General features: G+C 39.3%; 1 protein-coding gene across 1 annotated transcript in view; it reads right to left on the bottom strand.

Annotated features, from left to right (window-relative positions):
- Positions 1 to 5,257: 5,257 nt before the first annotated feature.
- Positions 5,258 to 17,359, bottom strand: part of SEL1L2 (SEL1L2 adaptor subunit of SYVN1 ubiquitin ligase) — a 46,334-nt gene continuing 34,232 nt past the window's right edge. The window contains exons 14-20 of the mRNA XM_087716845.1: positions 17,226 to 17,313; positions 16,994 to 17,142; positions 14,826 to 14,991; positions 14,665 to 14,739; positions 10,573 to 10,742; positions 9,164 to 9,292; positions 5,258 to 5,489 (exon numbers count right to left, since the gene is read on the bottom strand). Of these exons, the coding sequence (XP_087572971.1) occupies positions 5,370 to 5,489; positions 9,164 to 9,292; positions 10,573 to 10,742; positions 14,665 to 14,739; positions 14,826 to 14,991; positions 16,994 to 17,142; positions 17,226 to 17,313 (897 nt within the window). The 3' untranslated portion in view covers positions 5,258 to 5,369. The remainder of the gene's footprint in view (positions 5,490 to 9,163; positions 9,293 to 10,572; positions 10,743 to 14,664; positions 14,740 to 14,825; positions 14,992 to 16,993; positions 17,143 to 17,225; positions 17,314 to 17,359) is intronic.

Below are 17,359 nucleotides of genomic sequence, written 5' to 3'. Positions count from 1 at the left end.
CGGGACGCGTCCCACTCTATGGTGGACGCAGCGCCGGGACTTTAAAGCCCTGCTGCCTGGGCCCTGCCGCCACTTTAAAGCCCTGCCACCACGTCTGCCATAGAGCGGGATGCGTCCCCCTCTATGGAGGACGCGGTGCCGGGACTTTAAAGCCCTGCCGCTGGGGCCCTGCCGCCACTTTAATGCCCTGCCGCCAGGGCCCTGCCACCACTTTAAAGCCGTGGAACCACCGTTCCTTTCTCCCAACCTCTGAGCTGCGCCTCCCTCTCTAAACTTCTGAGCTGTGCTGGGGTCAGGAAGCAGGGCTGGCCCACAAAGGCCTGGGTGTGGGCAGAGGAGCCGGCGGAGGAAGCGGGGCCTTGGGCGAAGCGAGACCGAAGGGAGAGCAGGAGGAGGCCGCCTTGGCCTCACCTCCCAGCCACAGGTTGCGGAACAAACTGGAAGCCAGCAATTGGGCCCGGCGGCAGCATTTGGGGAGAGCTGCCCCCCCAAATGCCACCTTTGCAAGGCAGGAGAAAAGATTTTTTGCAACCATTTAGAGGAGATGATGCAAGCTTTACTCGAGTTAATTGGTCATAAATTCGCAATTTTCTTCTCTTCCCACCTCCCCTTTGTGCCCCACATAAAAAAGTCCCAGTAAAACACACACACACACACATAAATTACTTATAATAATAAAATTACTTACAAATTACAATAATTTTGAATTCCTCCCTCCGACCCACATACCTTTTCCAGCTGTTTCACAGAGGATTTCAACTCTCCTCTTGTCTGCCATGATGAAAATGTAAAAAAGGTAAAAAGAAAAAGGCAAGAGTTGCTGAAGTAAGGCTGGATTAGCTGCTGCCAGAGCCTCCAATGGCTGCCTCTGCTTAACTGTTTTAAAAAGCCTCTAAAAAAAAGTGCCTTCTACAGGAGGAGGCGAGAGAACCACGTGCTCATCTACATAAGGAATTTTTCACCTTTTAACCCTTGCTTAACTCTGCTCAAGTGATCATAAAGGTAGACTAAATGAGGCACGTGGTTCTTTTGCCTCCTCCTGCAGAGGGCACTGTTTTAGAGGCTTTTTTAAACAGTTAAGCACTAAGCAGTCATCCATTGTGACTCTGGCAGCAACTACTTCAGCCTTTTTCCTTTTAATTTTTTTTTCTTTTCATGACGACAGTGGTGAGGCCCTGCCTCCCCTGACTGCACGTCACTGTGATCTACACATAAGCCAGTCACATTTTAGCCTATTATGTTGTGAGAATCCAGCCAAGCTGGCGAGCGATAATTTGGAAGATCTAATCAACTGATCTATATGCTACCAAAACTCTTGTGTCTGTAACCTTTAACTGGGTGAAACAGTGCATTGTCGAGCAACAATTTTTGAACCAAGGTACCTCAAATGGTTTAACGTAAAATTCAAAACATATAACAGCCATGGAATTTAAATTTGGCAAATTTTATAAAACATTTTATGATGTAAAAATCACCACAAAACATTTGTGTGACATAATACAGTACTATAGAATATTATAAAACATTCCCTGTGGTCAACCTCTTAAGGTTATGCTATGCAATTCAACAAGGGCCTATTTTCAAGTGAAGGTATAACTATAAAAAAATTTCCAGTGAAAGCAGTACATTGGAAATTCTGTCATTGCTGAAATAATTGAGGAATTTGGGAAGAAAATATATCTAAAACAATGATCCAATGGGTCACGGGTTGTCTAATTTGCCTTAAAAAGGAGGTATATTTCACTTTTGGTGTGCATGGCAAGTTGTGATCGACCAGGCTTGTTCATCCTTCCAGGTGTATCCATAATTTTTCTTCCAATGTGGAGGAAATGAAATCACATAATGATATGAGGAAACTGAGGTACAGAAAAGCTAAATACTCAGAAATTGCTGGAAAGAACTCAGTGAAGCAGTTCTTCACCTGTTCAAAATCTATAAGTTGCAGTATTGCTGAACTCTGAATGAACCAATCACACATCAAGATGTCTGCATGCAACTGCATACACTTGTCTTGAGTGTCTATTACTGCTTGTTTAGAGTTTCCCTACTTTCACAATAATGCTGAATTAATATTTGTTGTAATATAACTCCTTGTGTAGGTGTGTGTCCTCCATGGCCTAGTCCATACTAGGGCCTGCAGAGTCACGCTGAATCACACAGGAGAAAACAAACTCCTAGAAAGCCATAACATCCTGATAGTGAATAACATAACATTCTGAGATGTGCCCTACCATTGACGTCCAGGATTTGACCATATATAGAAAGAACTTTCCTGAAGCAGTAGATTAGAAATTGTACTTTTACAGGCTGTTTTTAAGCACATGCTATTGCTCCTCCTGCCTTTGTCCTATCTCAATAAAAGGGGCTCTCAGACCCCCAATCTGGGTCGCTCCATCTCGAGAAAGTTCGTGTCCTGTCTTTTCTCAACATTGGCCTCATGGACGACCCACGGGAACATCACATTTGGTAGCAGAGGATGGTTACTTCACAAATATTATAGGTATATAAATGATTTAAACAATGCAAGCTTCAAATTCCTTGTTCTAAACTTATTGGAAGCGTTCTGGTTTATCAAGACTATCAAGCCAAGAATACAGATGGAACACTTTTTTTCAAATTCAAAAAGTTTTGTACATCTGTACTCAAAATTAGTTTGGCTTATTTGAAATTTAGTATATTGTGTGAATCCAGTCCTTGTAGTTTTTAGTTTTGCTGTATGGCTTAGTGCAGTGATGGCTAACCTTTTTGTTGAGGTGCGCCAAAAGCAGGAGCATGGGGGTGGTCGTGCATGTGCGTGCCCACACCCATAATGCAATGCTCCCCTTCCACATGTGTGCACAAACACACTGCATGCACACAGGCCTCATTGAAGCCTCCGGACTTCTGGGAGGCGTGTTGGGCCGTTTTTTGCCCTCCGCAGGTTTTAGGAAAGCCACCTGAAGCCTCCGGAGGAGAAAAACGGCCCAACGGGCAACCCGGAAGTTCATTCCTGAACTTCCAGTTTGCACATTGGGCAGTTTTTCTCCTTCAGGAGGTTTCCCTGAAGCCTCTGGAGGGTGAAAAACAGCCAAAAATCAAGGCCGAAAATCAGCTGGCCAGCGCACACATGCACACAAGCTGACACGGCAACGCCTTGTGTGTCCTCAGAAATGGTTCTGCATGCCACCTGTGGCACACGTGCCATAGGTTTGCTATCATGGGCTTAGTGTATTCTATAAAGCCTAACAATTGTATTTAACTTAATGATGCAGAATGCCACTTAATGCTACTGAGCTTAGAACATGGAGATAATGAAGAAACTTTTAGAGTAAGTGTCTAAAGATTCAAATAGTTGAAACAAAATCCATTTGAGCATTTAAATGTCCCAAATATTTGATCTTTTTCACATTTTCAAAACTAGATTTCAGTACTCCTATTACCCCATCCTATTACTGTGCAGTTTTTATGGTTACATTCTTTTGTCCTTAATTTTAGTCTGTTGACCTGATATTCATCAAAGAGCTAAGGATTATGAACTAATTGAACTAGAAAGAAATATAACAATATAATAATTATCTGTGGAAGACTCCGACTGCTGTCTTATATTAGCACAATGAAATTAAATGCAAGAATTATTCTTAGCAGGACATGGTTGCTTAGCTTGATTGGTTAAACTATAATATCCTTTCATTCACCTTTTGTACAGCTGAGCTCAGTTGTGGATTCTTCTTCTGTCCTTTAATTAAACAGACTGGCCCAAATGTCTGTGACCTAGTTTACATAACACTAAAACAATTAACGACAGAGCTTACACGTTTGGGCTTAGCGTGATACATGAGCTCACTTATAGCTTTGTATTATATACAAACCAGGCTACTGTGATATGTTCAACAAACTATGGTTCATAACTTCTCATATGCAATGTGTGAACCTTCATGGCACCAAGGTTGAAAATGATATCTTAACATCAATTGAACCTATTTATAATTAATTTACAACAATATGTATGCTACAAATAAGTTGTGGCAAAGAGAATTAACATATTGTCCTACGCCTTCAACTATAGTGCAGAAATCATGTAAAGGCTATTGCTTTAGGGGCATTGAGTGTTTTCATATATGTATTACTGTAGTTGGACAAAATCAAGATTAGTTCCAGTCTGCAAATACGTATGTACTGAACATATATAGTTGCATTAAATAATCAGAACAATATGAGTTAAAATGTTAAAAAAGCAGAATTATAACCTTTATAAATTATTCAATTAGAAAAAAATCTTCATAATACTTGTACAAGTCATTGAATATGTCAAGGAGTTCCTCAAGAGGTAATCTCTGAAATTTTCTCTGGTTTTTGAAATTTCATTACATGATTCAAGTGTGTGTCCACATGACCCTTTCCAGGATAACGCCTGGAATCATCAAATCTCAAACTTATATTTTCAAAGAAGACTAAAGTCTGTTCCTTTATGTAGCCACTATTATCTCCGCTTCTTTTATATAAAAGGCTAATGCTTGCCTTTTAATATTTTTAATCAATGAAACATCAGTCGAGGGGTGCGTTGCCAATTTGTTTACTACCGGTTTGGGTGCAACACTTCTGGGCATGTGCAGAAGCTTCTGCACATGCACAGAAGCGTCCGGGGGGGTTGGCATAGCCTCCTGCCGCCGCTACCACCGGTTCGGTCAATCCGGGCTGAACAGGGAACAACCCACCTCTTCATCAGTCCCATTAATATGTGACATTTACACTGAGTGGACTCACAGGTTTATCAAACCACTGTGATTTATCTGGTTTTGGCTTAGCATGCCAAGCTATTCTAGGTTGAAGACTATGATTTAGGGCAGAATGCAACACAAACTCAACTCCTGTGATTGGTTCAGGAAGCCAAGGTTAAAACAAGTTGCATTAACATGCTGGAATGAAAGAATCAGGAATGAAATCACATGGGAAACCAACTGCAGATGGTCTCTTTCTGGAAATATCTCCATGCACTCACGCACATTAAATAAACAAAGCTCTTTGGGCCTTCTGCGTGTCAGCCAGGTGTAGATGACAGGGCGTCTAGTGGGAATGGACTCCAGTGTTTCTGGCTGCAGAAATTACATTGGAGTGGGAATGCTTAGCTCCCGTATCAAAGTTTTGTTTTCCTTGTTAAGAGCATAAACATGTTTATCTCCTCATGAGCCATTTCAAGATATCAGAGTGAATGTCAGGGTGATGCAAAGATGGAGTACAAAGGGAGCTGCTTAAAGGAAGAATGTCAACAAGATAGACCCCCAGGGTGAATGGGAGTATTTTATTATGTTTTAATTTCTTATTAAAGAAAGGCTTTAGAAAATTAGAATTTAAAATCAGTTTAGATAATCAAAAATATGAACAAATACTATTCAGTTTTGCTGATTGGCTCTTAACAATATCACTAATGCAAACAGGAATATAATCATAAGCAGATCCCAATGTATTCTTAGCAAACCATCAAATCCTGTCATTTTCCAGACTGCAGTAATCTGTTGAAGAGAAGGAAAGAAAAAACATATATATGTACAAAAAATGCTTCTTATGGATATCTTTTGTACTTAAGTCTTACTTTTTCCCCCCCTTTGGCTACTACAAGAACTTTACTGGTGCTGTGGAAACCCATCAAGATATACACTGCTCAAAAAAATAAAGGGAACCCAAAAATAAGACATCCTAGATCTGAATGAAATATTCTTATTAAATACTTTGTTCATTACATAGTTGAATGTGCTGACAACAAAATCACACAAAAATTATCAATGGAAATCAAATTTAGCAACCCATGGAGGTCTGGATTTGGAGTTACACTTAAAATTAAAGTGGAAAAAAACACTACAGGCTGATCCAACTTTGATGTAATGCCCTTAAAACACAGCAAAATGTGGTTCAGTAGTGTGTGTGGCCTCCATGCGCCTGTATGACAATGCCTGAGCATGCTCCTGATGAGGTGGCGGATGGTCTCCTGAGGGATCTCCTCCCACACCTGGACTAAAGCATCCCCCAACTCCTGGACAGTCTGTGGTGCAATGGCGTTGGTGGATGGAGCAAGACATGATGTCCCAGATGTGCTCAATTGGATTCAGGTCTGGGGAATGGGTGGGCCAGTCCATAGCATCAATGCCTTCGTCTTGCAGGAACTACTGACACATTCCAGCCACATGAGGTCTAGCATTGTCGTGCATTAGGGGGAACCCAGGGCCAACCGCACCAGCATATGGTCTCACAAGGAGTCTGAGGATCTCATCTCGGTACTTAATGGCAGTCAGGCTACCTCCGGCAAGCATATGGAGGGCTCTGCGGCCCCCTAAAGAAATGCCACCCCATACCATTACTGACCCACTGCCAAAACAGTCATGCTGGAGGATGTTGCAGGCAGCAGAACATTCTCCATGGCATCTCCAGACCCTGTCATGTCTGTCACATGTGCTCAGTGTGAACCTGCTTTCATCTGTAAAGAGCACAGGGGCCCAGTGGCGAATTTGCCAATCTTGGTGTTCTCTGGCAAATGCCAAACGTCCTGCACGGTGTTGGACTTTAAGCACAACCCCCACCTGTGGATGTCGGGCCCTCATACCACCCTCATGGAGTCTGTTTCTGACCATTTGAGCAGCCACATGCACATTTGTGGCCCGTTGGAGGACATTTTGCAGGGCTCTGGCAGTGCTCCTCCTGTCCCTCCTTGCACAAAGGTGGAGGTAGCGGTCCTGATGCTGTGTTGTTGCCCTCCTAGGGCCTCCTCCACGTCTCCTGATGTAATGGCCTGTCTCCTGGTAGCACTTCCATGCTCTGGACACTACGCTGACAGACACAGCAAACCTTCTTGCCACAGTTCGCATTGATGTGCCATCCAGGATGAGCTGCCCTACCTGAGCCACTTGTGTGGGTTTTAGACTCCGTCTCATGCTACCACTAGAGTGAAAGCACCGCTAGCATTCAAAAGTGGCCAAACTATCAGCCAGAAAGCATAGGAACTGAGAAGTGGTCTGTGGTCACCACCTGCAGAACCACTCCTTTATTGGGGATGTCTTGCTAACTTCCTATGCTTTCCACCTGTTGTCTATTCCATGTGCATAACAGCATGTGAAATTGATTGTCAATCAATGTTGCTACCTAAGTGGACAGTTTGATTTCACAGAAGTGTGATTGCCCTGGAGTTACATTGTGTTGTTTAAGTGTTCCCTTTATTTATTTTTTGAGCAGTGTATTTCTGACTGGTCCACTGGTTAAATGCAATCTTTTGCTGAGAATATATATTCCCATTGGCCTCAATAAGTCTTCCTTTTGTGTAAATCATGCTAGGTTTGCAGTGCAATATCTTTCTAGAAGTGTTTTAATACCACCATAATGCCCTTGGTTGCACAGATTTAGAGGTTCTGGAATTTATTCTTAATTTTCCTCCCAAAACTATTTTGTTGCAATATCTTTCTTTCTTTTTCTTTTTCTTTTCAAGATATACTCATCTTTTGTTCCTTTCACTAAAACCCTGGCTGCAATTTCATATTTTTATTAGACAGCTGCAGCTTCTTCTTTGTACAATTTTTCCTTGTTTTCTCTTTCAAATGCCTGCCTCTCTTCCAACCTCCATGATTATGTATATACCATAATAATGGAATAACTGTAATTTTTCATGCTGACTCTGCCCATCCCCTAGGCATTTACATTTCAACTATGTTCAAGCTCTTTTGAAGTGCATCATCCTTTTACTTTGTATGCATCATCACCCACAGTTAGTGACTGTTTCTTTCAAATCTTGGGTTGTAAGAAAAAAAAAAAACCTCTTCTGCAACTCCTTCCCACCCACCAATTTCCAGGAGGGAAAGATCAATATACATAATAGATTGATATATGAACCACTCCAGTGTCTCTACAAATATCTTTCCAATCCTGGCTTAGCATAATACAAAGTCACAAATTGTTAAACCATGCTTATGAATGCACTAGGTAAATCATGGTCTACAAACCATAAAAACAAATTTACGCATGCAACACAAATAGGAAATGTGTTAAAGTCAATTTTTGCAATATGCATTTGATAATATTCTCTTCTCCTGTAATCATTTTTATATACTGTGTGATTTGCCAGTGACATTGACACCATCCTCTGTGCTTTTACAACCCACCCATCTTTCTTGAAGCTATTGCTTATGTCAGGAGCAATCTCAATTTCTTTGTTTTCCTTTAGCACCCCAAATTCATTTATTAATTAAAGGTGCTAATGAATTGTTAAAGCCTTGCTTGATCCTTCATATGATCCCCTTCAGCTTAATTTAGTATAAATGTCAACTTCCTTCCTTGCCTTTCTTTTATTGGGCATCTAATGGAAACAGTAAAGGCATCATTGCTCGATGTTTTGACAACAATCTGACACATTGGTTTAATATTAAACAATAATGTCTAACAGTCTATCAACTTTATATGGTGACTAATCCAATACACTATCAAGAGGCCATATTTATATTAAAAACTATTGTGCATATTTCCTGAATATTGAATATTGTACATATTCAAGTACACATGCGCGCACTGCGCATGTTCATGTGGTGGATGCCAGGCCCTGTTGCACCGTACAGGTTGCAACAGGATCCGGAACCCACCACTGTTTGGAATGCAGTTTTCTTGAGCTTTTGCTGTCACTTGCCATCTTCAGGCTGGTGTTTTCGGCTTAAAGCATGGTCGGAGCTGCCGAAAACACCAGCCTGAAGATGGTGAGTGAGACCTCGCCGAAACGTTGCCAAGACAATCTCAATCTTACACGGGAAAATACCCGAATACAACAGACCAGCATATAGAGCCGAGGTGGCACAGTGGTTAGTGTGCAGTACTGCAGGCCACTTCAGCTGACTGTTATCTGCAGTTCAGCGGTTCTAATCTCACCGGCTCAAGGTTGACTCAGCCTTCCATCCTTCCGAGGTAGGTAAAATGAGGACCCGGATTGTTGTTGGGGGCAATATGCTGACTCTGTAAACCGCTTAGAGAGGGCTGAAAGCCCTATGAAGCGGTATATAAGTCTAACTGCTATTGCTATTGCTATACATACATACACACACACACACACACAAACACATATACAAACACACACACAGCTAAATCCAGTATTTCTCTGGAGTTTTGATCCGACAGTCATACAGCTAACATTATTAGAGTTTATATAAACCAGACTTACATTGAGAAGTGGCAGATACGTAAGCACATGCATAGTCTCGAGTTTTATATATGCTAGGAACACTGGCATGACAGCATCTGGAGTGGTTTCAGCTGCCAAGTCATACCATCTTCTAGCTAAATGTATATCCTAAACATTAAACAAAAATAATGTCTAAAAATAGCAAATAGCTTTGGTAAAATACAGCAACTGGAAACTGCAACTAATCTTAGTCAGGTGTACTTCTATATAGACATATGCATGTATTTTCTAGAAAGAACATAATTGTAGAGCTTTTAAAGCTCATTTTGTTTGAGTGTCCTGAAGAGACAGTATTGGATATGAACCAAAGACCTTAAGATGTTTCATGTTAAAAAACATCAGACAGCAGACGGTTCTAGTTATGAATCATTACTTACTTGGATTCTATCATTATTTTCTAGACATGGTTTAGATCAGTGGTTCCCAACATGGGGCCCAGGCCCCACAGGGGGGGGGGGGCAAACTGATTTTTAATGGGGGCAATTTAAACCTTGTTTAAACCATGTTAATGGCCTTTTAGGCTTCCTCTGTGTGAGTAGAGTTTACTTTTTGAATAAACTAAGAATTATATGTCAAGGGGGGGCAGGTGTATCAGAATTTTAGAGATGCTTAGGTGGGGAATGGCCAAGAAAAGGTTGGGAACCACTGGTTTAAATAAATCAAGAGGCAATGCCCTACAACTGAGGTTCTCATTTGTGTGATGGCTTTTCCATTGCTATAACAATCTCAGGACACAAAATAGAGATTCCTGTCTGGGAGGAGAAAAAATGTTGCTACACAGAATGAAACACTATACTCGGGCAACACATTTTAGGCATCATGAAAAAGCCTTAAATTGCCAGTCACTCCACTGTAGTGCCAGGAATGGGCTAAAATAACTTGTCCAAGTCTGGATATGAGGCTTATTCACTTGTGGAATAGGCTGCAAAATGTTTTAGGCTGGTCTTAAGCCTTTTCTCAATTAGCAGTCTTCTAAAATACTGCACACATTGGTCTACAGTTTCCATAATTCCCAGATAAAATGGCCAAATGTCACTGGCTGAAAATGATGAAGATCAGAGTTCAATACATTAGTGGGAGAAGGATTTTTCTGAATTTTCATTTCTCCATGACAAAATAAAACTAATTTTCACTCTACAATCTACTAATTTGTATTCTATAACTAAACTAGCACATGTCATGGTACCCTTATTTCTTAATGCTTTATATTTTCTATAGTCAACAAGTAATCGATAACATTTTAACTTACAAAAATAGCTAGTTGGTTTTCAACTGATTAAAGCTCATGACATTGCATTAGAAATAGTTTTGTTTTGCATTTAACTAGAATATTTATAATAAATATTAACATTGGTGTTTGAAACAGCCTCAGGGGTAGATTACTTTACCTGAGGAACCCCTAAACCATGCTCATGCATGTATGCCAGATTGAACATAGCTTCAGCACTGTGTTGATTTGCCGCAAGAGTATAATAAGTTACTGCTGAAACATAATCTTTTGTTGTTCCAAAGCCATAGAAGTAATAATCTCCAATTTTAACTCTGGCAAATGCGTTGCCTGGAAAACAAATACATGGAAGGGATAAAGATGATGATGATGGTGATGGTGATGATGATGATGATGATGATGATGATGATGATTTTATTTTCTAGCTGTACATTGTCTATTGTCTTGAAATGATGACAATAAACCTTTCAGAATCAATTTTTCCACTGCCTTTTGAAGTATCTTGGGAAAATGCAAACACATGTCCCACATGGGTAAGGTGACCAGACGTCCCGATTTTGGTGGGACAGTCACGATTTATAACAATTTGTCTCATGTCCCAGGGCGTTTTTAAAAAGTCCTGATTTTCTGGCTTCATGTTGAAAGCCCAGTGGATTTGCTTAAGAAATCCTAACCGGGGCAAGACAAAAGACACCCTGTCTAAACCCTCTTTCTGTCTCAGTACTTTCATTGAAGATATTAAAACATTAAAGCAACAAAACGGACCTCCCCCGCCCTTTTACCTCATTTTATAAGAAAAAATGACCCAGTACCATAGAGCTCCAGGAAATACTTGGCTAGAGAAGTTGCGAGTGTTCCTTCTTGGATTTTCCGGAGGGGAGGGGCACGGAGGTTGGAGGTTGGCTCGTGTGGGAAAAATGGTGGCAAAGTTTCTTTGAAAAATACTTCCCTGACTAATTTCACCATTTTAATTTGCTCAGTTCTTTGTATTAACATCTACATCATTCTGGATTGACTTGGAATGCAAGGCTGCTGGTAAGTGAGCTGGGTTTTTTCTTTTATTTTTTTAATGTATTTTATAATAATATTTTATTTATTGTGCATAGGATTTTTTAAAATAGTTTTATTCTGTGTGGATTCTTTTTTAAAATTGTCTTAGACTATTTAAAAAAAGATTCTATCCAAAATAAATTGAAGTGAAACCATTTTTAAAAATTCTATGCACAATACTTTGAAATATATTGTGCATAGAATTTTTAAAAATAGTTTTACTTAAATTTATTCTGTGTGGAATAGTTTGAAATGTTTTACTTCAATTTATTCTGTGTGGATTCTTTTTTTAAATTGTCTTAGACTATTTAAAAAAAGATTCTATCCAAAATACAAAATACCAGCTGCAGTTATTCACTTAAGAACTGTGGCAAGAAAGGTGGTATAGTGACCAAAGTTACAATGGCATTGAAAAAAGTGACTGATTGCCATTTTTCACACTTAGTGACCATTTTCACACTTAGTGACCGTTGCAGCATCCTCATGGTCACGCGATCAAAATTTTGATGTTTGGCAACACATTCGTATTTATGATGGTTTCAGTGTTCTGGGTTCATGTAATTGCTTTTTGTGACCTTTTGAAAAAGTCAAATGGGGAAACCAGATTTACTTATGTTACTAACTTATCAACTGCAGTTATTCACTTAAGAACTGTGGCAAGAAAGGTGGGTTTAGTGACCAAAGTTACAATGGCAGTGAAAAAAGTGACTGATGACCATTTTTCACACAGCGACCATTTTCACACTTAGCGACCGTTGTAGCATCGTCATGGTCACGTGATCAAAATTTTGATGTTTGGCAACAGTTACAATTTATATTTGTAAATTGTAGTTATGTTGAAATAAAAAAAAATATTACAATACTATTTTTGCGTTATATAAAATTTTTTGTTGCTCCGTATAAAATTTTTAATCAACCCCCCCCCCCCCCCCCGGTCAAAGGTGTCCCTCTTTACCAATCTGAAAATCTGGTCACCTTACACATGGATATTTTAAATTATTTACATTCTACCATTTGATCTATAGGGATTTGAAGACAGCTAAAGACAATAAAATACATAAAACAAACACTTGAAATATAAAATTGCGAATATCTTCATAATTATCCTTAAGAGTGCGAGACAAAAAGTGGGGCTGAATCTATTTCCTGACTATAAGTGTATTTTACAGTTTGGAAGCAATTCAAGAAGTGGATCTCTTCCCTGCGCCAACAAGGAGACCTCCGAATCAGAAGGTGAGAACCTGTTTAAGGTTGCCAGCTGATCTTTATCATCTTGATGGTTTCTTATCAAGATGGGCCTTCTGATAGGGAGTAAAATTGACTTATTGTCTCTCCCTGCATAAAATCCAATTCTATTTAAATCCATAAAATCCTCAAACATCTTATTTGATTTCTGAAAATGTTAGGCTTTCAAAGCAAACTTAGGGCAAAGTGATTAAATTATATTTATGTTTTAAACCTTCAACAGAATTTGTCATTACATGAAAAATAATCTATTTCATAAAGTACAACTATTGTAATCTATTATGATAGTTTTGATCAGTAATTGGTAGAATTCAACTCATTTATTATGCATCTTTTACCACTTGCAATTCACAGAATCTACATTGAGGGGAGAGGGGATTTTATCTATTTTAGAAAGAGAAATGATTCAATTATTTTCATCAAGCATTGCTCTCTTTTATAATTAAACTCTAAAGCAATGTTATTAATATAAAACCTATTATGCAGAGGACATTGGTAAAATATTCTAGTCCATTGGGGCGGGGGGGGGGTGAGATTTGACTCCCTCTTGCTCTCTCTGGTAATAGAAATGTAACAGGTTCCTTACTATGAGTTGGACATTTCTTGATTACATGGAAATAACCATGAAATCTCTTGGCAATAATATGGAAGTAGTTTACCATCTCTTTCTTCCAAGCAGGCTGGCATAAATTAAATCTAAGACAGTGTGGCAGACTGTTAGTCTGCTTAACTTCTATAAAATGTAGTCACCATCAGGGCACTGAAAAGGAAGAGATATACTATAGTTGCTGTGCTTGAGCGGGAATTAAAGGCACATAGCTAAATCTTCCATAAATTTATTTCTGTGCTCTAAACATTCACAAAGAAAGTTTAAGAGGCAGGTCAAGGAACTGAATAAATAACTTTCTTGAACAAACAAAACATTCTTTTTTTTCTGATAGAATGAAATGACTTGCATGATTGAAATAACAATAAAGTAAAGCAATTTAAAGCTTTTAAGACTATCTTCTCAGTACTAAAAATAAAATGGGAGGCAATAAGAAAGTCATTAAATGAAAATTGACTGGTACTGTGTTTTTTTTTCTCCCTGAACTGATTTCAACTGTTGGTTAAAATCGTTATAAACACGAAAATAGGCCAAACAAAAGCAAGGAAGAAGGAACAAACCCCAAAACAGGCATATGGGGTTTTTTATATTGTCTTCTTTTTCTTCTTGCTGTATTTGTTTTCATTTAATTTTTATCTGTAAGCAGCCTAGACTATTACAGAGTTGGGCAGACTCAACACTGAAACAAACAAATAAAAATATATGAATTTTAACATAAAATGAGTGTCCGAGAAAATGCCATCTTAATAATAAGTTGTCTGCATATCTGTATCCCAAATACTGCATGTTTCTTTGCGATGGGCTTAACATAAGAGTGCAAAAGATAAATAGGGGACTAAAATCTAAAACATAAAAAGAATGGTTGCTGGAATTGGATATGTCTAGTTTGATGAATAAAAGGACTAGGGGTGACACGATAGCAGTGTTCCAATATCTAAGGGACTGCTACAAAGAATAGTCAAGCTATTCTCAAAAACACCTCAAGACAAGACAAGAAGCAATGGATGGAAATTAATCAAGAAGAGAAGCAACCTAGAACTAGTGAGGAATTTCCTTAGCTAGATAGAAAGGCATATTGTACAAGAGAAAGTCTATAATTAATCAGTGGAACAACTTGCCTCCAGAAACTGTGAGTGTTCACTGGAGGTTTTTAAGAAGAAATTGAGCAGCAATTTGTCTGAAATGGTATAGGGTTTCCTGCCTGAGCAGGGGTTGGACTAGAAGACCGCCAAGGTCCCTTCCAATTCTGTTATTCTGTATTCTGTAATCATTTCTTGCTACTTAGCTTTAAAAGCACAAAGAGAGGAAATTATGTTAATAAAAGACTATTGTTTTTAACTCTGTTCATACCTTGACTTGCAGCTTGCTTCAATAAGAGAAGAGCCAATGGATACACTTGATTTCTATGTAGAAGTATAACTTTTTCTGTAACAAAATTGTGGCATCACATATCTTAAGGCAGTCCATCTATTGCAGAATGCAAGAATGAGCATAATAGGATTTTCCCTTACCAGATTCCATGATGTAAGCTGAATTAATCTGAGCTTCTTCATAGCCCATTTCAGCTAGATAGGCATATTGGACTAGAGATGAGTCTAAATTACCAGTCTGGTAAGCATAAAATGCTGTCCGGAACATTTCTGACCATCCTCCTAGCTCACATACAGTTTTATAAAGCTGAGGAGCACAAAGAAAGCTATTTTTAAAAAAACCCAGCGAATAATGCTTGGAGTATCTGATCTCCCCTGTCTTGATTAACAAATCTCGTGTTTATTTCCTACCTTTCTTGCAGGGATCTTGAGATTGAATAAATGGTATACATTTTGCAAACGGTTACACTGAAAAGAAGAGTGATGATCTATTGGAAGTGATACACTGGAAAGGTAGATTTGAGTGAAGGTGTCTCTGTGCCAGCCCTTCAAGGGAGTTCAGCCAAGAAGCACCAACCATGAATATAGGATGGCAAACCTTTTCGGCACCGAATGCTGAAAAGGGAGCGCACGCGCGCATGCTCATCAGGGGCACAAGCCAGAAGAGGAGCTGCCCATGGGGCATGAGCATGACAGAAAATGGACTTCCGGTTTCCAGTGCATGCATCTGCGCCAGCCAGCTAGTCTTCTGTTACTGGCCCGCATGATGATCAGCTGGTCGGCGTGAATGCTCACAATGGAAAACTGAAGACCAGCTCTTCCAGTTTCTGACACTGCCGTATGCATGAATGCCAGCTGATTGTGGAATGTGTATGCGCGCCAGAACATGGAAGAGTAATGGGCACCGCCACATGTGCCAGGTGACATGACTCCGCATGCTTTAGGTTCACCATCATGGGTATAGGATATTAACATTATCTTTATTGTAAGGTTACAGTAACAGAATTTTGCAAGTCTGAAAGCACCCCTCCTCTCCCTCACATTTACTCTGTCAAAAACTAGGGAGGGTCCCTTCTGAGATGCTTTCTCCATCCCCATCTCTACTTCAGATTCAGATTTTGTTCATCAGATCATTGTCTAGCAGAGGTTCTCCCAAGTTAATTTGAACATACTATTACATTCTGATCCAAGATCAACTCTCTGATCACTACACAGCACTGAAAAACTCAAGTTGAAAAAGGCTTGCTTATGATACCAAGCTGTGGTGGTGCAGGGGTTAGAGTGCAGTGTTGCAGGCTAATTCTGCTGACTACCAGCAGTTCAATTCTCACCAGCTCAAGGTTGGCTCAGCCTTCCATCCTTCCAAGGTTGGTAAAATGAGGACCCAGATTATTGGGGGCAAAATGCTGACTCTGTAAACAGGAGCTGCGAAGCACTATGAAGCAGTGTATAAGTCTAAGTGCTATTGCTATACTTAGTTTTATATTAGCTACTTTAAAAAAAACCTAAAATATTATGTGATATAGCATTAATAAATTATGACTATCGCAGATCAATGGAAATTAAATACAACTAAACCCCCATATCCAAACAATACATAAGTATACAACTTAAGCAGAATGACACCATAGTGGCTTTAAAAATGAAGAGTCATCTTCCCGGTAGTGTGTGAACAACCATTACCTGTTCTCAGGAGAGGGGGAAAAATGTCACTGCATAAACTGAATGTTACTCTTTTAAAACACACACCTAAAAGTACAGCCAGTAGCTTTTCTCTCAAGTAATATTTCAATCCAATAGTAGAGCCTTCCCACCCACACCCCGCCATGAGAATCATGGAGAAGATAAAGGAAGCAATTTAAAAATAGATGTCCCTTCCTATAGTACACCTATAAAGGGAATTTGTATAAGTTGGAAGTCACCTAATGAGGCTTATTTCCCAATGCAGATGCACAGATACAGAGTGTAAATATGTTTCCCCTGATTGCTGTAGTGTTTAGTGTTCCTGTTCTTGAACATTGCATTAGACACCGTAGAACAATTCAAAGCAGAACATTTGAGGCTAAATTTGGAAGAAAGGATTCTCCCTACATCCCAAAGCATCTTCCAGCTATTTGGATCTTCTTACAATAATCTGATTTTTTGTATGGTGTTTATTCAAACAGTTGTATGTGGGTAAGATCAGTTCCCCCCTCCTCCCAATAACAACTGATTAGAGGACAGTAAGAGGATTATATGATAACAACTATTGATTCAATTACCTGTATAGACATTATGGTTAACTTAAGCAGGTGGTTGATGCTACTTACTTCAACTGCATTTTGACAGGATTTAAACACTCCCATTCCTTCACCATACATCTGAGCCAAATAGTACACTGCAAGGAGATGGCCATTTTCAAATGCCAAGTAAAAATATTTGAAGGCAAGTTTAAAATCTCTCCTCACTCCTAAACCACCTGAAACAAAATTTAATTTGGGAGTTTTGGATTTTCAATAGGAGAGAGGGAGGGTGGGAGGGAGGGAAGAATTTAGGATTTACCATAATACATGACTCCTAGCTGAAATTGGGCATTGTCATATCCTTTCTCCGCTGCTTTTTGAAAATACTGAAAAGCTTCTGTGTAATTCTGAAAAGTAAATAAACTTTGATGAGTCACAGTAGAGTTCTAATTC

Source organism: Thamnophis sirtalis, unplaced genomic scaffold (genome assembly GCF_051295495.1).
Source record: "Thamnophis sirtalis isolate CommonGarterSnake01/CBP01778 unplaced genomic scaffold, rThaSir2_p1.2 scaffold_5, whole genome shotgun sequence".
In the NCBI taxonomy this organism is placed as follows: Eukaryota; Metazoa; Chordata; class Lepidosauria; order Squamata; family Natricidae; genus Thamnophis; species Thamnophis sirtalis.
This window is presented reverse-complemented; position numbering and strand designations above follow the sequence as displayed.